This window comes from Thalassophryne amazonica, chromosome 7 (genome assembly GCF_902500255.1).
Source record: "Thalassophryne amazonica chromosome 7, fThaAma1.1, whole genome shotgun sequence".
Taxonomy (NCBI): domain Eukaryota; kingdom Metazoa; phylum Chordata; class Actinopteri; order Batrachoidiformes; family Batrachoididae; genus Thalassophryne; species Thalassophryne amazonica.
The window spans coordinates 55,585,023-55,608,110 of record NC_047109.1 but is presented as its reverse complement, the minus strand read 5'-3'; the positions used below and the strand labels follow the sequence as shown (position 1 = coordinate 55,608,110).

At 41.5% G+C, this 23,088-nt stretch overlaps 1 protein-coding gene and 1 pseudogene across 1 annotated transcript; both read left to right on the top strand.

Moving 5' to 3' along the window:
• Positions 1-3,806: 3,806 nt before the first annotated feature.
• On the top strand, positions 3,807-15,203 carry LOC117513970 (annotated as a pseudogene).
• LOC117513971 (protein rapunzel-like) lies at positions 5,241-22,663 on the top strand. Its single transcript, XM_034174235.1, is given in 3 exon segments — positions 5,241-5,252; positions 21,650-21,964; positions 21,967-22,663. Coding segments are annotated over 2 exon segments (681 nt in total). The 5' UTR covers positions 5,241-5,252; positions 21,650-21,705; the 3' UTR covers positions 22,389-22,663.
• Positions 22,664-23,088: the final 425 nt, after the last annotated feature.

Genomic DNA, 23,088 nt, shown 5'->3' with positions numbered 1-23,088 from the left:
CTTCCACATCTTTCTGGTTTTTGGTACCATTTTAAAGCATTTGAGATCATTTCTGAGCAGCCTATCATTTTCTGCACTTCTTTATATGTTTTCCCCTGTTCAATCAACTTCTTAATCAAGGCTGTTCTTCTGAAAAACATCTGGAACTACCCATTTTACTCAGATTTTCATAGAGAAATACACCACAGCCAGCATGTACAACATTTGCTGCCTTTGTCCTTAAATAAGGGCCACAGAAAGAAAAATGTAGACCCTGCTATTTTTTTGTAACAGCCTAAAATTCCCTTTTCTTTACTTTCTGTAAAGTAATAACAAATTTGATCAAATTTTTTCTTCATGTTTTGACTTGGAATAGAATATGCAGTGTTCCCAATGGATTTGCGTGCATGGAAATAAAGTTATTTTAATGATTTTGAGCTTTACTCACTTTTTTAAAGCACACGGCTATTATTTTGAACACAACTGTAAGTATAAGTTAGGCAGATGTGTTGTTGCTTTGCCAAGGTCTGGAAGATGACCCAGATCACCACCCTCAGATGAAAGGAAATTGGTTAGGATGTTCTGGAAAAACCCAGGAATCACCAAGGCCCAGGCCTGCCATAAACTGGAAACTGCTGGAACACCAGCGTCACTGTCTACAATGAAGCAAGTTTTATATTACCTTGGACTGAAAAGGTCCTAATCAAGAAAGAAGCCCCTACTCCAAAATTGACATCTTCAAGCTAGACTGATTCTTGCAGCTGCCCACATGGTCAGATGAGACAAAGATTGAGCTATTTGGCCTCAATGACAAGAAGTATGTTTGGGAGAGTAAAGATGAGGCTTTCAAACTGAAGAACACTGCACCAACTGTCAAGCATGGTGATGGCAGCATCATCTTCTGGGGCTGTTTTGCTCCCAGTGGTTCTGGTGCATTGCACAAAGTGGATGGAATAATGAAGGACTACCTCCAGATTCTTCAAAGCCATTGCAGATCAACAGCTAGACTGTTGAAACTTGGCCATAATTGGGTGTTTCGACAAGACAATGCTGTAAAACACATATCAAAACTGATTCTGGGTTGGATCAAGCAGGAAGCTGGAGTTGCCTTCCAAAAACCCTGACCTCAACCCTATTGAAAATTTGTGGGCTATGCTGAAAAGCTGGTTGTGTGCCAGATAAACCAACCAATTTAAATTAACTCTACCAATTCTGTCAAGAAAAGTGGTCAAATATCCAGCCAGAATTATGCCAGAAGCTTGTTGATGGATACCAAAAGCGTCTGGTCGAAGTGCCACTTGCCAAGGGACATTTAACTAAATATTTGTGGGGGGTGTATTATATATTTGAGCCTGTATATATAATTTTGACCCTGACTCCAAGTAACGGTCATGGGGGAGTTGGAGCCTAAAACAGCAGTCATAGGGCGTGAGGAAGGGTACACCCTGGACAGGATGCCAGTCTATTGCAGAGCGGCATATAGACAAACAAACACAATCACACCCACACGCACACCTACAGTCAATTTAAAATTTCCAATTCACCTAACATGCATGTGTTTGGATGTGGAAGGAAGCCGGAGCACCTGGAGGAAACCCATGCAAACGCAGGGAGAACATGCAAACTCCACACAGAAAGGCCCCAGCTGGGATGCTATCTTACAACCTTCTTGCTCTGAGGCTGCAGTGCTAACCACTAAGCCACTGTGCTGCCACCAATGGAACAATATACAGCCGATAAAATAAGTATTTAACATGTCACCATTTTTCTCAGTAAATATATTGCTAAAGGTGCTATTGACATGAAATTTTCACCAGATATCAGTAACAACCCAAATAATCCACACATACAAGGAAACCAAAACAAAGTAGAGAAATTAAGAAAAAGTATTCAACACATGAAAAAAGGGAGGTGCAAAAAGGCATGGAAAGCTGAGACACCAGCTGAAATCTATCAGTAATTAGAAAGCAATCCTGCCCTTTGTCAGTGCAAATTAATATCAGCTGGTTCAGTCCCAACTGAAGGCCTATAACAAGGTGTCTCATTACCAAGGTGTCACACAAGAAACATCTCATGATGAGTAAAAGCAAAGAGCGCTGTCAAGATCCTTGATGTTTTGTGGTGCGCTGTTTTTGAACTGTTTCGCTGTTTTTGACCAAACACCATCCAAACTTCTCACTATGTGTGAAGGGGCCATGAAGGTTTCCAGCAAAATTTATGGTCCAAAATCACTCAAAGAATTTTATTTTCATGCAAAATATTAATGGCATCAATTATGATTAAAACTGGGTTACTTATTCGATAATTTTAGAAAAAAGCATGCATTTAGTTTTTCCTGGGTTAAGAATATTTTTTTCTGAACACTTATCAGTTTATTAATATGAGATTTTCTTGTGAAAAGTAAAGACATAACTGCCTGATTTGAAATTTCTGTCCCACAGTTATGCAACTAATGATCTGACTGATGTCATTTCCAGTCATTTTACCTGTTTGTTCTCCTCAGAAGCTCTTCTGCAGAGCTGATTAAGACGAAAGTGTGATTCACTTTTCCGGACACCAGAGGGCGGTAGTGCTGAGTTTTTTTTGTTTGTTTTTTGCAACGTGCACCTGCTCACCTGGCATGCCAAAAGCCTCACAAACATAGGAGATTGTGGGCGCACACACGCGTCGTGCACTTTGTCATTCTGTAACATCACTAAAGAATGCACCGGAGGCTTCAGATCCTTTGATATGACCTGTCACGAGCCAGACGAACAGGTTTGACGGACAGTTCTGAGTGGGGGAATCACACGTGGGAAAAATGTGCTTCATGGTCGTTCGAAGTGTGCGCGAGTTTTTTTTTTAAGGTGCATTACCTGATCTACAGATCAGAGCCGACGACGCACGCGGCCTGTGACGTGACAAAGCTCGGTTTGTGTATCTGCCTGAGATGAATTTGTAGAGTCCATTTTCACCTGGGGGCGGGGTGGGGCACAATAATATATTATTATTAATATATATATATATATTTCTTTCTTTTCTTTTTTTTATGGAATTTTGGGAATTCTCCCAGTGACCAAAACGTCAGCAGAAAGCTTTATGGAAAAATCTTCGTGAGTCAGGAAAAGCATTCACATGACGATATTTGGGTGAGGGTGGCTCAGTTTGGGCTGTGCGCACAGACGATAGATAATGTGGTTAACACACATCCCTCTGCCAGAGAACAAGCTGACATTTACTCTTTATTGTAACATTTAAATGCAACACACTATAATAAAAGAGCGACTTTAACTGAATGTGCACCAAACCAAACTCTTCCAAATCCAAATCTGAACAATCTAATGTGGCGCGCGTGGACACCACATCCTTTGTATTTTGACATGCACACTTGGAAAATGATCTATAACCCATCGTGCTGTCACATCTGAACATGAAAACAACAAAACACAGTAATTGATTTTTCAGCCATCTTACCCCAAATTTGGATCGTGTTAACGTTGAGAACAGCTGAAGCGCACAGTGATGATCCTGATGACATTTTGCGCCAAGTGCGCAAACAGAAAATAATGCTGTCGAAAAAAATGTGGTTCTGTTCTATTTCGGTCCATCTGTTCAGAAAAGAAAAATAAACGGTGTAGATCATCCTTGTGAATAAAATGGAACCCACCAGATATTTCAGCACTTACACTGTGCTCCTTCTCTCTCTCTCTCTCTCTCTCTCTCTCTCTCTCTCTCTCTCTCTCTCTCTCTCTCTCTCTCTCTCTCTCTCCTTTTAAGACATTTATTGCGCATCACCCCTTTCGTTCTTCTCCTCTCTGACGCCAGTTTCAGCACAGAGAACTGCGGGGATTGTGAACTTGAAGAGAAATACAAACTTGTTTGCAGCCACTGGGGCGCCCAGTGAAGGACGAGCACGCGCATTCAGGTAGACAAAAACTCACTTATTGTTGGAATACAAAGGGCCGTATCGTCCTTTCAAAAGAGCTTAAAATGCTGTGAGGTGTGTCTCTGCTCTCAGGGGATCTGTGCGTAAAAGCGGCTTCCAGTGCGCATTTCTTTTGGTTGCGCATGACAGTTAAGGTGGATTGTGGACTCACAGGGAACATTATGTACATATTAATTTATATTATAGTTTTCTCATACTTGAAATGCATTTTCATGCGGTTACATGGTTATATGTATTTCTTATTGAATATAAATGAAATGCGCATTTTTTAAACACGATCGATCAAAATGAATGTCTTCGTGGTTTTGATCACGCAGCGTGCAGATGTCTGTCCGAAGTGTGTACGCGAGGCTGCAAATGTGCCTTTTTTTCAGACATTCTGTATTTTGATGTGATGTGACTCATGAACTCAAGGGTATCTGTGCCATTTTCTCACCAAGTGTTTCAGGTCCCCATTTTGTTTGTATGACATCACTATCTGCTTCTTTTTTAAATACATCAATCAAAGCAAGTATCTATAACACATCTTGAACTGAAACTCATTATTATTATTATTATTATCATCATTATTATTATTTCTACTACTATGGATTATGTCTGCATTTCTTAAAACAATGAAATGGAACATTTTGACATGTCTTCAATTTCTCTCTCTCTCTCTCTCTCTCTCTCTCTCTCTCCCTCTTTCTCGTAAAAAAAGGACTGGTGCTTTTTAATTTATCATGATTGTGGCAGAGTAGCGTTAAGTGTTCTGAATAGAAAACACCTATATAATGTTAAATCATTTAAAACTGTCTCCATTGTGTTTAAAAAGAGCACATATTCTACATTATCATGGAGATCCAGGAAGAAGGAGCTTCTTAAGACAATGCAGATTTGTGTTTAGAACTCTTGTTGTTTTGGTGTAACAACACATAAATATCACACTGCATTGTGAAGCAGAGAATGTGTCGTGATATGATGTAAATTACTGACGTGGTCAAAGAACTCCACAGTGGCAAAACCCCAGGGGTTGATGAGATCCGTCCAGAAATACTGAAGGCTCTGGGTGTGGAGGGACTGTCTTGGATGAGACATTGCGTTGAGGTCTGGGATGGGGAGTGGCAAACTGGGGTGGTGGTCCCCATATTTAAAAAGAAGGACCAGAGAGTGTGTGCCAACTACAGGGGCATCACACTACTCAGCCTCCCTGGTAAAGTCTACTCCAGGGTGCTGAAAGGAGGGTTCGGCCGATAGTTGAACCTCAGATTGAAGAGGAACAATGCGGGTTCCATCCTGGCCGTGGAACACACTGATAGATTGCCTCTCTGGGTAGGGAATGTGGTCTTCGCCCAGTGAAGGAGTTCAAGTACCTCGGGACTCTGTTCACAAGGGAGGGGGACAATGGGGCGTGAGAATGGCTGGAGAATCGGCACATCAGGGGCGGTGTTGCATTACCTCTACTGTACTGTTGTGAAGAAAAGGGAGCTGAGCCAAAAGGCGAAGCTCTCGATCTATTGGTCAGTCTTCATTGCTATTCTCACCTGTGGTCATGAGGGTTGGGTCATGACCGAAAGAACTAGATTGCAGGTACAAGCAGCTGAAATGGGCTTCCTTAGGAGGGTGGCTGTGTTGGTAAATGGGTTTCTTCTGGTGGGTGGCTGGTGTCTCCCTTATGCCGCGTTCACACCGGGCGCGATCAGACGCTACAATCGTGGGGGTCGCGTGGCGACGGACGCGCCTCCTTCGCACCGGTGTGTGTCGCTCTGCTTGGGTGCACTTTCGCTGAGAAAAATTGCTCCAATGCGTCATCAAATAGGAGGCGCTTCCATTCCGCCTGGCATCAAGTCATCATGGCGGGCCTTGATCACACGGAGCGAGTTGTTGTGGAAAGCTCCCAATACAGGTATCATTATTTGCTGCAGGAGCTGCGTCTGGATGACGGCCGCTTTCAGCGGTCCTTCCGCCTCTGCGGGACCCAGTTTGAGGACCTCCTGTCCCGTTCACAGCCGCGCACATGTAAACAATAAAAAAAAAAAAGAAACTCCGCTTCTTGCTGCAGCTCACTCTTCCCCCCAAAAAACATAATTGTGTCATAATTGTGTTTAGAAACCAGTCACCATTTGTTTTATTATACATCTGTGTAGTTAATTAATAAAATATTCTCCAGAGACGATTCGCTCGCGCGCGCACATAAAAAAGAAAAGGAAAAACTCCGCTCCCCGCTGCTGCAGGGCTGCTGCTCACTCCAAAAACTCTGTCATAATTGTGTTTAGAAACCAGTCACCATTTGTTTTATTATACATCTGTGTAGTTCATTAATAAAATATTCTCCACAGATGATTCGTTCGCGCGCACGTAAAAAAAAAAAAAGAAAGAAAGAAACTCCACTCCCCCTCCTGCGGGGCTGCTCCTCACTCTTTCCCAAAAAAACCTCTGTTGTAATTGTGTTTAGAAACCAGTCACCATTTGCTTTATTATACATCTGTGTAGTTAATAAGTAAAATAATCTCCACAGATGATTCCCTCATGCGCGCACGTAAAATAAAAAGAGAAAGAAACTCCTCTCCCATTGCTGTGGGGCTGCTGCTTGCTCCAAAAACTCTGTCATAATTGTGAAATAAAGGACAAAAGAGACATAAGTCCTGCTCACAGGCTGCTACCAGATACAGGACATGTTCACATCTTCAGTCAAACTCAGACATCTCTACGTCACTACATATTCAGTCCCTGATTGGTCATCGCGGAGCGAAGAGACAACAAAGTTCAGATTTTTCAACTTGGGGAGGAGGGCAGCGCGACATGATGTGATGCAATATCACACTACAAACGCTCCAGTCGCTCAAAATCGCTTCACTCGCATCGCTTCACTCGCACCCATCGCGTCGCGCTGCGTGACTTGGCGCCAAAACACGTCGTTCCATAGGGATTACATGGCAACCTCTGGCTGCAGTCGCTCGTGTCGCGCCCGGTGTGAACGCAGCATAAGGAGGTGCCCAGGAGGCATCCTTACCAGATGCCCAAACCACCTCAGCTGGCTCCATTCAACATGAAGGAGCAGCCTTCAACCTGAGCAACCCGGTTCCGGAAAAGTGTTGAAGATGAGTGAATGTCCAAAAATAAGTGGACCTAAATCTGAGGAATATATAAACCATCAGACTGGCTGTCATGAAATTTGAAAGCTGCAACTCCAAAATATCAGAGGTTTATCAAAGTGCAAACCCCAAGTGCTGAGCATGTCATTACACCACAAGTGATGCTAGTCAATTATGGATCATTCTGACTTGAACGGAGGACATTAACATTAATCACCAGCTGAAATGATTTATGGGGTAGCTAGGAGGTGGATTTCAATTTCCATTTCTTCTCAAATGGAACAAACAAGGTTTTTTGAACTTTAATTGAAACAAACTAGTTTTCTTCTTGAAACACTTGACTGTTTCAAAGCAGTCAGAAAATAAACAAAACAATCATTTCAGACAATGACTAACTCACATAAATGATTAGTATATTAAGTGGACCAAATATGTAGTCCAGATTTTACTTTTGTTGAAGCACTTAAAAAACACTCCAGTCAGTAAATGAAAGAAATGCTTCAATATGTAACTCACTGTGTTGAAACATTAAAAAAGTAAATGATAATTGGTTCAGAACTGCTTTGCATTTTTTGAAATGCTTGAAGACAAAATAAAATATTTGTATAGAGTTTAAAACATTAAACAAATACTTAAAAAAAGATTCACATTTGTGAATCTTTTTGGTCCACCCCCTGTAGTCGGTGCGGACCAAGGTAGCTTAGCCGCCGTTAGTTACCCCCTGGCAGATCCCGAGCAGCCGGGGAAAGCAGGCCGACTGGGTGACTGTGAGGAGGAAGCGTAGTCCTAAACAGAAGCCCCGTGTTACACCGCCAACCCGTTCAACATTTCTAACCGTTTTTCCCCACTCGACGACACACCCCGCGAGGATCAAACTCTGGTATTGGCGACTCTGTTTTGAGAAATGTGAAGTTAGCGACACCAGCAACCATAGTCAATTGTCTTCCGGGGGCCAGAGCAGGCGACATTGAAGGAAATTTGAAACTGCTGGCTAAGGCTAAGCGGTAAATTTGTAACATTGTAATTCACGTCGGCAGTAATGACACCCGGTTACGCCAATCGGAGGTCACTAAAATTAACATTTAATCGTGTGTAACTTTGCAAAAACAATGTCGGACTCTGTAGTTTTCTCTGGGCCCCTCCCCAATCGGATCCGGGAGTGAATGTTTAGCCGCATGTTCTCCTTGAATTGCTGGCTGTCTGATGGTTGTCCAAAAATGAGGTGGGCTTCATAGATAATTGGCAAAGCTTCTGGGGAAAACCTGGTCTTGTTAGAGAGACGGCATCCATCCCACTTTGGATGGAGCAGCTCTCATTTCTAGAAATCTGGCCAATTTTCTTAAATCCTCAAAACCGTGACTATCCAGGGTTGGGACCAGGAAGCAGAGTTGTAGTCTTACACACCTCTCTGCAGCTTCTCTCCCCCTGCCATCCCTCATACCCCATCCCCGTAGAGACGGTGTCTGCTCCAGCCCACAATAACCAGCAAAAATCTATTTAAGCATAAAATTCAAAAAGAAAAAATAATATAGCACCTTCACTCCACCACAGACTAAAACAGTTAAATGTGGTCTATTAAACATTAGGTCTCTCTCTTCTACGTCCCTGTTGGTAAATGATATAATAATTGATCAACATATTGATTTATCTGCCTTACAGAAACCTGGTTACAGCAGGATGAATATGTTAGTTTAAATGAGGTCAACACCCCCGAGTCACACTAACGTCAGAATGCTCGTAGCACGGGCCGAGGCGGAGGAATTAGCAGCAATCTTCCATTCCAGCTTATAATTAATCAAAAACCCAGACAGAGCTTTAATTCATTTGAAAGCTTGACTCTTAGTCTGTCCATCCAAATTGGATAGTCCCAAAAACCAGTTTTATTTGTTATTATCTAATCGTCCACCTGGTCGTTTACTGTGAGTTTCTCTGTGTAATTTTCAGACCTTTTGTCTGACTTAGTGCTTAGCTCAGATAAGATAATATAGTGTGGCGATTTTAACATCCACACAGATGCTGAGAATGACCTGCCTTAACACTGCATTAATCTATTATTAGACTCTATTGGCTTTGCTCACAAAGTAAATGAGTCACCACCACTTTAATCATATCTTAGATCCTTGTTCTGACTTATGGTATTGAAATAGAAGACTTAACAGTATTCCCTGAAAACTCCCTTCTGTCTGATCATTTCCTTAATAACATTACATTTACTCTGATGGACTACCCAGCAGTGGGGAATAAGTTTCATTACACTAGAAGTCTTTCAGAAGCGCTGTAACTAGGTTTTAAGGATATGATTCCCTTCTTTATGTTCTCTAATGCCATATACCAACACAGTGCAGAGTAGCTACCTAAACTCTGTAAGTGAGATAGAGTATCTCGTCAATAGTTTTACATCCTCATTGAAGACAACTTTGGATGCTGTAGCTCCTCTGAAAAAGAGAGCTTTAAATCAGAAGTGCCTGACTCCGTGGTATAACTCACAAACTCGTAGCTTAAAGCAGATAACCCGTAAGTTGGAGAGGAAATGGCATCTCACTAATTTAGAAGATCTTCACTTAGCCTGGAAAAAGAGTCTGTTGCTCTATAAAAAAAGCCCTCCGTAAAGCTAGGACATCTTTCTACTCATCACTAATTGAAGAAAATAAGAACAACCCCAGGTTTCTTTTCAGCACTGTAGCCAGGCTGACAAAGAGTCAGAGCTCTATTGAGCTGAGTATTCCATTAACTTTAACTAGTAATGACTTCATGACTTTCTTTGCTAACAAAATTTTAACTATTAGAGAAAAATTACTCATAACCATCCCAAAGACGTATCGTTATCTTTGGCTGCTTTCAGTGATGCCGGTATTTGGTTAGACTCTTTCTCTCCGATTGTTCTGTCTGAGTTATTTTCATTAGTTACTTCATCCAAACCATCAACATGTTTATTAGACCCCATTCCTACCAGGCTGCTCAAGGAAGCCCTACCATTATTTAATGCTTCGATCTTAAATATGATCAATCTATCTTTGTTAGTTGGCTATGTACCACAGGCTTTTAAGGTGGCAGTAATTAAACCATTACTTAAAAAGCCATCACTTGACCCAGCTATCTTAGCTAATTATAGGCCAATCTCCAACCTTCCTTTTCTCTCAAAAATTCTTGAAAGGGTAGTTGTAAAACAGCTAACTGATCATCTGCAGAGGAATGGTCTATTTGAAGAGTTTCAGTCAGGTTTTAGAATTCATCATAGTACAGAAACAGCATTAGTGAAGGTTACAAATGATCTTCTTATGGCCTCGGACAGTGGACTCATCTCTGTGCTTGTTCTGTTAGACCTCAGTGCTGTTTTTGATACTGTTGACCATAAAATTTTATTACAGAGATTAGAGCATGCAGGTATTAAAGGCACTGCGCTGCGGTGGTTTGAATCATATTTGTCTAATAGATTACAATTTGTTCATGTAAATGGGGAATCTTCTTCACAGACTAAAGTTAATTATGGAGTTCCACAAGGTTCTGTGCTAGGACCAATTTTATTCACTTTATACATGCTTCCCTTAGGTAGTATTATTAGACGGTATTGCTTAAATTTTCATTGTTACGCAGATGATACTCAGCTTTATCTATCCATGAAGCCAGAGGACACACACCAATTAGCTAAACTGCAGGATTGTCTTACAGACATAAAGACATGGATGACCTCTAATTTCCTGCTTTTAAACTCGGATAAAACTGAAGTTATTGTACTTGGCCCCACAAATCTTAGAAACATGGTGTCTAACCAGATCCTTACCCTGGATGGCATTACCCTGACCTCTAGTAATACTGTGAGAAATCTTGGAGTCATTTTTGATCAGGATATGTCATTCAAAGCGCATATTAAACAAATATGTAGGACTGCTTTTTTGCATTTACGCAATATCTCTAAAATCAGAAAGGTCTTGTCTCAGAGTGATGCTGAAAAACTAATTCATGCATTTATTTCCTCTAGGCTGGACTATTGTAATTCATTATTATCAGGTTGTCCTAAAAGTTCCCTAAAAAGCCTTCAGTTAATTCAAAATGCTGCAGCTAGAGTACTGACGGGGACTAGAAGGAGAGAGCATATCTCACCCATATTGGCCTCTCTTCATTGGCTTCCTGTTAATTCTAGAATAGAATTTAAAATTCTTCTTCTTACTTATAAGGTTTTGAATAATCAGGTCCCATCTTATCTTAGGGACCTCGTAGTACCATATCACCCTAATAGAGCGCTTCGCTCTCAGACTGCAGGCTTACTTGTAGTTCCTAGGGTTTGTAAGAGTAGAATGGGAGGCAGAGCCTTCAGCTTTCAGGCTCCTCTCCTGTGGAACCAGCTCCCAATTCAGATCAGGGAGACAGACACCCTCTCTACTTTTAAGATTAGGCTTAAAACTTTCCTTTTTGCTAAAGCTTATAGTTAGGGCTGGATCAGGTGACCCTGAACCATCCCTTAGTTATGCTGCTATAGACGTAGACTGCTGGGGGGTTCCCATGATGCACTGTTTCTTTCTATTTTGCTCTGTATGCACCACTCTGCATTTAGTCATTGGTGGTCGGTCTCTGCTCCCCTCCACGGCATGTCTTTTTCCTGGTTCTCTCCCTCGGCCCCAACCGGTCCCGGCGGAGGGCTGCCCCTCCCTGGGCCTGGTTCTGCTGGAGGTTTCTTCCTGTTGGGGGGGGTTTCCCTTCCCGCTGTGGCCAGGTGCTTGCTCGTGGGGGGTCGTTTTGACCGTTGGGGTTTTGCATAATTATGTGTGGCCTTGCCTTGCAGTGTGAAGCGCCTTGGGGCAACTGTTTGTTCTGATTTGGCGCTATATAAAAAAATTGATTGATTGATTGAAGTGCTTGAAACAGTCAAGACACACAAAACAACTGTTTCAAAACTGTGTCACTGCTTCAAAATGACGGAAACACTACAGCATTTTAAAATTGTTTTAATCAAGATTAAAACAATTATTTCATAAAATTATCATGTTTGGAAGAACCTGAAACACCAAATGAATCAAATGTTTTGGGAAATAATTCATTCTTTCAAAATGATTAAAACACTAAATGAAACAATTATTTCATGAAAAATTATTGGGTTTGAAGAGCTTGAAACAGCAAATGAAACAAATGTTTAAGAGCACGATTCACTCTTTCAAAATCTAAAACACAAAGTGAAGGAGTTGCTTCGGAAAATGATTCAGTGCTTCAATTCACTTAAAACACTATGTTAGTGACACATAGTTTGCAATGGAAAATCTCACCAAAGTGAATTCCTGGCTGCATTACTGAGAGGATCAGATACACACCTCACATTAACATGTTGGTTTACATAACCAATCAGTGTTAGCGGAGGCACATTTTACCCAGAATGCCATCTGTCTGTGTTTGTTACAAAACTTCAGAATTAGTGCATTATTCAACATTAAAAGATATATGTTACATCTTAACTTTGCACAAATGACAGAACTGACATTAATGGAGTTATTCTATCAGTATTCATTTTATGTACACCAAACCATAAGTCAGCATTGCTTTATTTTCCAAGACCTCAGCCTGATGGTTGTGTTGTGGTTGAGTAGAGAGTTGAGCTTTGTGGCGCCTCTCAGTTGTGTTTGTGCTGGAAGCCATGTAGTAAGCAGGAGGTTCCAGCAGGGAGCAGGACACTCAAAGACAGAAGTGCTGACTCATTGTTTGGGTCTGTGGTTGCCTTTGATGCTTTCAGAAGCGATTGTGTTTTAAAACTCAAAATTTATTGGTTATCTGTAACTTCCGATACATTTTTGGGTGGTTTATCATTTTAACTTTATCAAAGATAACTTTTCAGTTAGGGCAGCACGGTGGCTTAGTGGTTAACACTATTGCCTCACAGCGAGAAGGTCGTGGGTTCAATTCCCGTGGCCTTTCTGTGTGGAGTTTGCATGTTCTTCCCGTGTTTGCGTGGGTTCCTCCAGCTGCTCGGATTTCCTCCCACATCCAAAGACATGCGGGTTAGGTGGATTTGACTCTTTAAAATTGTCCGGAGGTGTGTGTGTGGTGTGTCTGTGTTTGTTTGTCTATTTGTGGCCCTGCGACAGACTGGCGTCCTGTCCTGGGTGTACCCCGCCTCACGCTCTATGACTGCTGGGATAGGCTCCAGCCCCCCGCAACCCTTAATTGGACTAAGCGGTAGAAGATGAATGAAAGAATGAACTTTTCAATTATCTGATTCTCTGTTATCAAAGTTAATTTTTTTTGCCCCCACTGGATACATTATCCTTCAGCATCTCTTACATCAGGGTTGGCCAGCAGTGTGCCACGAAAGACCAAGTAGGTTTTCCTTGCAACTGATCACTTCAGCAGGTGATTTTTACTGATGATCTCCTCCCCTCAATGTAAAGTCCAGATTATCTGTGAAGCCACCTGCTGAGGTGATTGTCAGCGAGGTAAAGCCTGCACTGTCTTGGCCCCTTGTGCCAGCCGTAAATGATCATCAATGTAATCAACTTAATCTTGGATTACTCTTATATATATATATATATATATATATTATATATATATATATATATATATATATATATATATATATATATCAAATCAAATCAACTTTATTTATAAAGCACTTTTAAAAAACAGCTGCAGCTGAAACAAAGTGCTGTACACAAGGGGACATATAAAAGGTAACAAACCACAAAGTACAAATAAAAAAACAAGCCCCCCCCCAAAAAAACTATATATATATATATATATATATATATATATATATATATATATATATATAGATAGATAGATATACATACACACACACATATATTTTTTTTTTAAATTCTGACACCATGTTTTGTTCTTCACCAGAACATGACAAATCCACTGGAAAAGTTTGTGGCCCAGAAGAAAGAGGCAATTGAGGCAGTGATGGATATGTTGGAGAAGGGGGCTGAAGTGCTGGCCAGCACTGTGGGGGAGATGTTTCCTCTTTGCGAGGCTGCTGCTCAGTTCTTCGCCTCGCCTTAGACAATGTTCAAAGCAAGAGGTCTTTTTTGTCAAGAAACAATTTGTAACAGTGAGGAGCAAACTGGACATGCTCTCCACCCAGCTGGAAGAAATTGATTGCGAGATCAAAAGGGCCAACTTGATTCACAGTATTTTTCTGTTGAGGAGAATATAAGGAACCAGTTTCGGAAGTACCTGGACATCCTGGAAGCAAAACCAGAATTCCGAGAGGTGAAGACCAGGCTTTTCCTGGAGCACTTTACCAAACTGGAGGAGAGAAGAACCTGTTTGTGCTGTATGATGCTCTGATGGGCACTAACAGCTTTGGAGAATCAGTTCTAGATGTGGTAGAAAGGTATTTTGTTGTTTTTCATCACATTAATAACATGTGGCCATATTGCATCACTTTTCATTGCAGAAATAACACTTAAAGGGGTATAAATGAGGTTCCATTTCTTTTACAGGTATGTTGCAAGGAACCGCCGCCTTCTAGAAGACTTCTGTGTGCGGATGAAGGAGCTCTTCTGCTTGGGTTTGATTGCCCTTTTAGGCCACTGTGCCCTTACCCAAACCCCAGATGAAGAAAAGGACAAAATACAGAACTGGAGCAGCAAAATTGAAGAAGTAGAGTCTAAGATGAAGGCAACCATCGAGTCATGTGTAGCTGCCTTTCCTGAGCAAGCCAAATTAGACTCCCAGCACTTCCTGCAAGAAACTGAAGACCAGAACCTGCAATACAACTAAACAGCTTATAGAGTTCTTAACCAAAAAGTATGATTGGGTCAGCTGGTCAGTGAGGCTCATCAACCATTCAGGAAGCACTTACAGAAACTGGCGAGCAGGTGAGCACTTTCATCATGTGGCCGGACAAAACTGGTTTGAGGTACTGCAGGTGAACAACATCAACCTGGTAGTGTCCTATAGCACCAAACCTCAGCCGGTACCACGAGACTCCATTCAGCAGGTGATGAGAGCCAGGCAAAGAAGGGAAATGCTCCAGCAGTGGTGGAGGTCCTGGAGAAGCAGCTGAGTGGCTTTGTAGTTCATGCTGTCAGTCGTCACAAGGAGAGTGCAGCCGCGTGGAGCTTTCCAGAAGAATGTCACTACTGGAGAGACACAAGAACGTGGCAGTTTGCGTGCACTCGGAGTAACATATACAGAATAGTGCATCATCTGATAATATTCAACTGTTAAAGGTAGCCAAGAATTTCAGTCTATTAAATTATAATGCAGGTCCCCTTGGATCTGCTGTGCCGACCCTAACTGAAAACAAGGGAGCAGCGAAGGGACTTATTTTTTTATTGTGCTTTCATTCACATTACACTTTGCACCTTTAACAGATATTTGTTTTTATGAGCATTTTATGATTTTAATTATGATGAATAGGAAATCTGAACATTTAAAGATGGATCATAATCTCTGTGTAATTAACAATTTTACTTACAGTCCGTGGTGTAAGTACTGGGACAACAAAGCCAGTTCATTTGTTTTTGTGCAAGCTGAAGACATTTGTCCTTGAAATCAAATATGAATATGAGACCATTTAGAATCTCTGATTTCATCAAACAATTTAGACCATGTCATCTTCTATGTCAGACCATGGAATTTTACTAAATTATTGGAACATGGGATTGACAGGTGTTTCTTGTGACCGAGGTGTGTTCATTCAAAGGCTTAAACATTAAATAGCTTTAAATATCTGAATAGCTTTGGTTTTTGGTTGATGAAGATAAATCTACCAGTCACTGCATAAACATTAGGTAGCCGATGCAATTCAATTTCATTTATTGTACAGCTCCAAAGCCCAATATAAGTTCCCCCAAGGCGCTTCACAAGAGTAAGGTCTAACCTTCTCAACCAAGTAGCATCACATCCAGACAATTTGGAATGTTATGAAAATGAACATAACCATTGGAGTGTACTGAACAACAGACACTGAATGGGTCAAAGCCAGCAGGACCACATCATCAGTGATGAGACCCTGAGCCCACCAACCTGAAGACTCTCCTCCCTCCAACTATGCCTCAATATCCTGTCCATGAATATCACAAACAGGATGGTGACAAGGCACAGCACTGGGTGGAGGCCAACCCCCACCGGGAAATAGTCAGACTTACTGCTGAGCACCCAAACACAGCTTTCGTTTTGTGAGTACAGAGATTGGATGGCCCTGAGAAGGGACCCCCTCACTCCATACTCCCGCAGCACCTCCCACCCACAGTATCTCCCAGGGTACCCGATAATACGCCTTCTCCAAGTCCACAAAACACATGTAGACTGGATGGACATACTCCCAGGCCGCCTCCAAGATCCTTGTGAGTGAAGAGCTGGTCTGTTGTTCCACAACCAGGATGATGATCGATGATTGTTCCTCTTCAATCCAAGGTTCGACTATTGGCCGAACCCTCCTTTCCAGCACCCTGGAGTAAACTTTACCAGGGAGGCTGAGTAGTGTGATGCCCCTGTCATTGGCACACATTCTCTGGTCTCTCTTTTTAAATATGGGGACTACCACCCCAGTTTGCCACTCCTTAGGCACCGTCCCTGACCTCAAAGCAATGTTGAAGAGGCGTCTCATCCAAGGCAGTCCCTCCACACTCAGAGCCTTCAGGGTCATGGATCTCATCAAACCTTGGGGCTTTGCCACTGCAGAGTTGTTTGACTACCTCAGTGACTTCCACCAGGGAAATAGGTGATGATCCCCCATCAGCTTCCAGCTCTGTTACTACTGTAGATGGTGCTCCAGTCTGATGCAGGAGTTCCTCAAAGTGTTCCTTCCAGCGCCCAGTTACCCCCCAGTTGAGGTCAACAGAGGCCCGTCCTTACTTCAGACAGAACATTGAACACTGGTTGGAAAATACTCTTTCATTCACAGGGTTTGTTTCATGAGCTTCAGCAGGAAGTCAGCCATTTTTACCACCTTTGCTAGAACGATGAGCATCTCAGAATCCACAACCCCTCAACCTCCCCCCTCCCCCAAGAAAAAAAGCAACTGAGGGAGGTGACTGGAAAAGCAGAGCAAAACAGAGATCAACATTTTGATGACGTCCATGAGCCACAGCTTTGATGCAAATATTCCAAGCAAGTAATATGGAACCAAATATTTTTACTTTCTTTAACAATGATCTGTTTTGATATTGTGCTCGCCCAATAATTGGTTGGTCTGATCTCAAAGGTGCTATGTTCTATGCTGTTTAACACATCTCAACATATTTAAAGACAAACTTCAAAAGTGTCTTCTTAAATTCATGCTTTGTTGTCAACTCAAAATGCTCAGTTTATAGTTAAAAACAAAAACAACACATGAAGAGTCCTTGTTGTTCCAGTATTTGTGGCGTGGTGTATATACAGAATAAGGAAGAGTTAATGCTTTTTATCTTAGCTGCATGTAGTACTAATCTGGGCTCCAGGAGAAATATGCACCTCCAGCTCGAAAGGTTTTGCTGAGGCTGCATCGACTGAGAGCTGTGCTCCCATTTTGTCTTTGCACAGCAGGCTGGCCTACATAACACTGACAGGAGCAAAGAGGTTACTTTTCAACCATAAAAGCAAGAGGAGGAGTTGGAAACGTTACAGAGTGCCTTTTGTTCTAATACACTGCATCAAGAATAATCATTCCATCAATAGCTAATACAACCACATGGACAAGGGACTACTTTGGGAATCATTTGTCAAGCACTACAATATCAGGTTACAGTCACAATTGTCACTTAAAGCTTTACTGTGCAAAAAAGAAGCCTCATGTCAATATTGTCCAGAGGTGGTGTTGAGTTCTCTATGCTCAGAGGCATCTGGGTTGGACCACTGCACAGTGGAAATTTATTGTGCGCAAACAAGTCAGTATTCCAGGTGTTGTTGGAAGAAATAGATGTCTTGTATTCTGGACCAAAGGGACCATTCAGACTTATCAGAAACAATCCAAACATAGGGTCATGATGGTATGGGTTTGTGTCAGTGGCCTTAGCAAAGGTAATTTACACTTCTGGGATGGAACATTAATGCAGAAAGTATACTGAGATGTTAGAGTGACATATGTTGCCTTAAGACTAATCTTTTCCAAGAACATCCATGCATTTTTCAGCAGAAAATACAAAACTACATTCTGTACACATTGCAGGGGTATGGCTGTGGAAGAAGAGGAGTATGGCAGTATGGGACACCTGTAAACATACAGTAGTGTTCAGAATAATAGTAGTGCTATGTGACTAAAAAGATTAATCCAGGTTTTGAGTATATTTCTTATTGTTACATGGGAAACAAGGTACCGGTAGATTCTCACAAATCCAACAAGACCAAGCATTTTTTTTCATGATATGCACACTCTTAAGGCTATGAAATTGGGCTATTAGTAAAAAAAATAGAAAAGGGGGTGTTCACAATAATAGTAGCATCTGCTGTTGACGCTACAAACTCAAAACTGTTATGTTCAAACTGCTTTTTTAGCAATCCTGTGAATCACCAAACTAGTATTTAGTTGTATAACCACAGTTTTTCATGATTTCTTCACATCTGCGAGGCATTAATTTTGTTGGTTTGGAACCAAGATTTTGCTTGTTTACTCGTGTGCTTGGGGTCATTGTCTTGTTGAAACACCCATTTCAAGGGCATGTCCTCTTCAGCATAAGGCAACATGACCTCTTCAAGTATTCTGACATATCCAAACTGATCCATGATACCTGGTATGCGATATATAGGCCCAACACCATAGTAGAAGAAACATGCCCATATCATGATGCTTGCACCACCATGCTTCACTGTATTCACAGTGAACTGTGGCTTGAATTCAGAGTTTGGGGGTCGTCTCACAAACTGTCTGTAGCCCTTGGACCCAAAAAGAACAATTTTACTCTCATCAGTCCACAAAATATTCCTCCATTTCTTTTTAGGCCAGTTGATGTGTTCTTTGACAAATTGTAACCTCTTCTGCACATATCTTTTATTTAACAGAGGGACTTTGCTGGGGATTCTTGCAAATAAATTAGCTTCACACAGGCGTCTTCTAACCATCACAGCACTTACAGGTAACTCCAGACTGTTTTTGATCATCCTGGAGCTCAATGGGTGAGCCTTTGCCATTCTGGTTATTCTTCTATCCATTTTGATGGTTGTTTTCTGTTTTCTTCCCACGTCTCTTTTTTTTTTTTTTTTTTTTGTCCATTTTAAAGCATTGGAGATCATTGTAGATGAACAGCCTATAATTTTGCACCTGCGTATAAGTTTTCCCTCTCCAATCAACTTTTTAATCAAAGTACACTGTTCTTCTGAACAATGTCTTGAATGTCCCATTTTCCTCAGGCTTTCAAAGAGAAAGCATGTTCAACAGATGCTGGCTTCATCTTTAAATAGGGGACGCCTGATTCACATCTGTTTGTTCCACAAAACTGAGAAACTCACTGACTGAATGCCACACTACTATTATTGTGAACACCCCCTTTTCTACTTTTTTTTTACTAATAGCCCAATTTCATAGCCTTAAGAGTGTGCATATCATGAATGCTTGGTCTTGTTGGATTTGTGAGAATCTACTGGTACCTTGTTTCCCATGTAACAATAAGAATATACTCAAAACCTGGATTAATCTTTCTAGTCACATAGCACTACTATTATTCTGAACACTACTGTATAACACCTGTATGCTTCTTCGCTTGATATCTCCAATGCCAAAATGTCTAAGTGGTGTTAGAACTGGCATTATTGCAGTAAAATGGTAAATGCTTTAGTGTCCCAACGTTGGAATGTGTTGTAGACCTAAAATGCAGGAATAGATGTATATTAACAAATGAAATGAAGTTGACCACACAAAATATATTTGGTTCATACTGTCTGCAATAAGGTAAAAGTTAATGTAAGAATCACTGTGTTCTGTAATGTCCTACCTTTTTTTGATTAGGGATTGTGTTTTGCTATTATTTTCAAAAAAAACTCTTCAGTGTTAATAAACTGTGAATGTTTGGACATACTGGATCTAGCCATATGTACTCTTCTGTTTGACTTTATCAAAATGGTGCCAAATAAAAATCTGTGTTTTGACTCTTTCAGTCGATTCATCACTGTAATCTTTATGGGTCACTTGTGCCCTTAGTAAACCACATCAGTAGAAACAATCTACAACAGTGGTTTTCAAACTGGGTGGGCAGAGTTCTTCAGAGGGGAGGGCAAGGGATGGGTATCGAGAACCAGTTCTTTTCGAGAATCGTTAAGAAATGATCGATCCACCGACATCGATAGCCATTTTTGATTAACGATTCCCTTATCGGTCCTTCAGAGCGGCCGTTGTTTTTGAGGGTGTTTTATCAGGAAAATGATCATTTCTTTACGTTGATTGCAGACCCTGCAGTGGGTCTGTAATCAACTGCTTCTGCAGTGGCTGTTCTTGAAGCTTGAAGCAACGAAGCAGTGCTCCAACCCACTGCTTCATTGGTTCATTGCTTCGCTGCTTTTCAGAAGCAGCAAGTCCGCTTCTTAACCCCATCTCAATCTCATAAAAAAAAGTCATTCATGAGTCACTTTTGTGCAAATTAAAGTCACTAACTGGGACTCTTGTCTTGTTGCGGGCAAGAAATGAGAATCATCCTCCATTCTGTTCACACAGCTCCAAACCGCTCTCTGCCGAGTCAAGTTAGAGTCCATCCGGAATTGATAACTTCATAGTGAATTTAAATCAAATGACACCTCTTTCCGAACGTAACACAGACAACAATCTACAACAGACTAAAATGAGACGTCCTGCGTTCTTTATAAATTGCACTGATGTTGACTTACAGCGCAGCCGGCTGCAAGAGCTCAGCTCAGAGGTGTGGAGTGACATTCATGCTATTAATGTCTGAAAGGAAATGTTTTTGAGGAAAAACTACAGATTTTGTTTATTTTATTTATGTCCAGAGATCAAGAATCCAATGACCAATTTCATACTTACTTACTTTAAGACTCAATCAAATGTTATTGACATAGAAAACCCGTAAAGCCTACTTTTAGTACACAGAAAATTCACAGGAGGTACTGATAAGGGAATCGGCTCGATAAGCGGAATCCATAATGACATCGGTATCGGTTAAAATCTTATCAATACCCATCCCTGTTTGAATTAATATTATTTATGTTAAAATGTTAGTTATGCCAAAGGCATTTAAAACACGCAGAGACGTTTAAAATAAAAAAAATGTTTAAAATATGACGAGATGAAAATAGAATAGAAAGTTCTTTAAAAACATGTTTAAAATGTTTCCAAAGGTTGTAAAATGTGTAAATGCAGTTCCTTTAAAAAAAACAAAAAAAAACACAACTTTAAAAATGTGTTTAAGATGTGTAAAAGAATAAAAAGAAACACATGCAGATATTGAAATTGTGTGTTTGTGTGTATGTGTGTCGGGGGGGGGGGGGGGGGCAGCTATTCATTTGTTCTCTGAGTGGGAGCTCACTCTCCCACATTTTGAAAACCCCTGATCAGATGTGGTGGAAATAAATTTTTCTGCAGCTCCCATACTGACCTATCTGAGCCATTTCAAATCAGGGAACTGCTGAAGGTCTACTACAGTCTTTCACTGGTGTTGGTGCTACTGTTCAGTATGTCCTGGTAACAGATTTGTTCTCAGAATGACTTGATTTGGTGTATCTCAGAGAATTAATGAATCTGTTACCTTAAGCAGTGATTTTCATTAAATGTTCACACAAATATGTGCTTCCTCTCCTTCCATCTATGTCACAGACTTCCACCTTTGCATCTCCACCCGGTGACCTACAAATCTTACCCTCCTGGGAACTATGATGTCAGAGGAGCTCACTGAGGACCAGGCCAAGCTGAAGCAGAGCCTAGTCAAAGTTCTCCAGTGTGTGGCCGCTATCTCATCTGCAGCAGCTGTGGTTAATCCCATTTTTGGTGTAGCTGGTTCCCTGATCCGAGTGGTGCTCCACCACATCGATGATGAAGACATCCGCACCCTGAAGCGTGAGTTTGGTTCTGTCAACAGGGCACTGGACCAACTCTCCTATCAGAATTACAACACACTGGTTCAGATCAAGAAAGAACGCTGGACGGCCAGTACTGTCAAGTGGAGGAGAACCTGAGAAACCAGTTCAGAAAGTTCATGGAGATGGTGGAAGCAAAGCCGGAGCAGCGTGTGCGCAAGAAAGACAACTTTAAGGAGAGCTACACCGATGACTTAGGCGACCAGAACCTGCACACACTGTTTGATGGCGTGGATGGCAAACAAAAGCTCTTCAGCAAACCCATCCTAAAGGTCTACCTGATCCACTCTCACTACGACCGCCACAAGATGGAGCAGTTGTGCAAACGCCTCACCTACCTGTTCTGCATTGGGCTGATCGCCCTCATGGGCTACGCAGCAATCATTGGGGATGATGAGGAGGGTTTGAGCAAGGAGTGGGCTGAGAAGATGGAGCGTGTGCAGGAGAGGATGCAGGATGCTCTTCGCAAGTGCAAATGAAGAAGAGTGTTACTGCTTCTTGTTTGTATTCAGGGCTGTGTCCACATTCCCTCTGTCACACAGTCGTCTTTTCCTCTTTTTTTTTTTTTTCCTGTCAACATCATATGTGCATCCTCATGAAGACACTAAATAATCAGCGGCATGTCTCCTTATAGTGGAAATATGATTTGTCCAAATGTTGCTGATGCACATTCTGTTCATGTTGAGCCAAGGTACCAAAATTGTCATTTAGCTGTACTTATACTTCATATTATAGACTCAGTTCATAGAGGTATACGAGGTCTGTTAGAAAAGTTTCTGACCTTTTATTTTTTGCAAAAACTATATGGATTGAATCGTGCGCTTGCATCAGCCAAGCTTGAACCTTCGTGCGCATGCCTGAGTTTTTTCACGCCTGTCGGTTGCGTCATTCGCCTGTGAGCACGCCTTGTGGGAGGAGTGGTCTAGCCTCCTCGTCGGATTTTCATTGTCAGGAAAATGGCCGAGCGACTGCCGCTTTGTTGCATCAAAATTTTTTCAGAAACTGTGTGAGACAGCCAGGTGGAAACCATTCGGAAAATTCAGATGGCTTTCGGTGAAGATTCAATGGGCATCACACAGATCCGTGTTGGAAGTCTCACTGGACATGTTGTGACATGCCCAGGTCTCCACAATTTCTCGGATACTCACTCGACTAAAAAGCCACCGAAAGCCGTCTGAA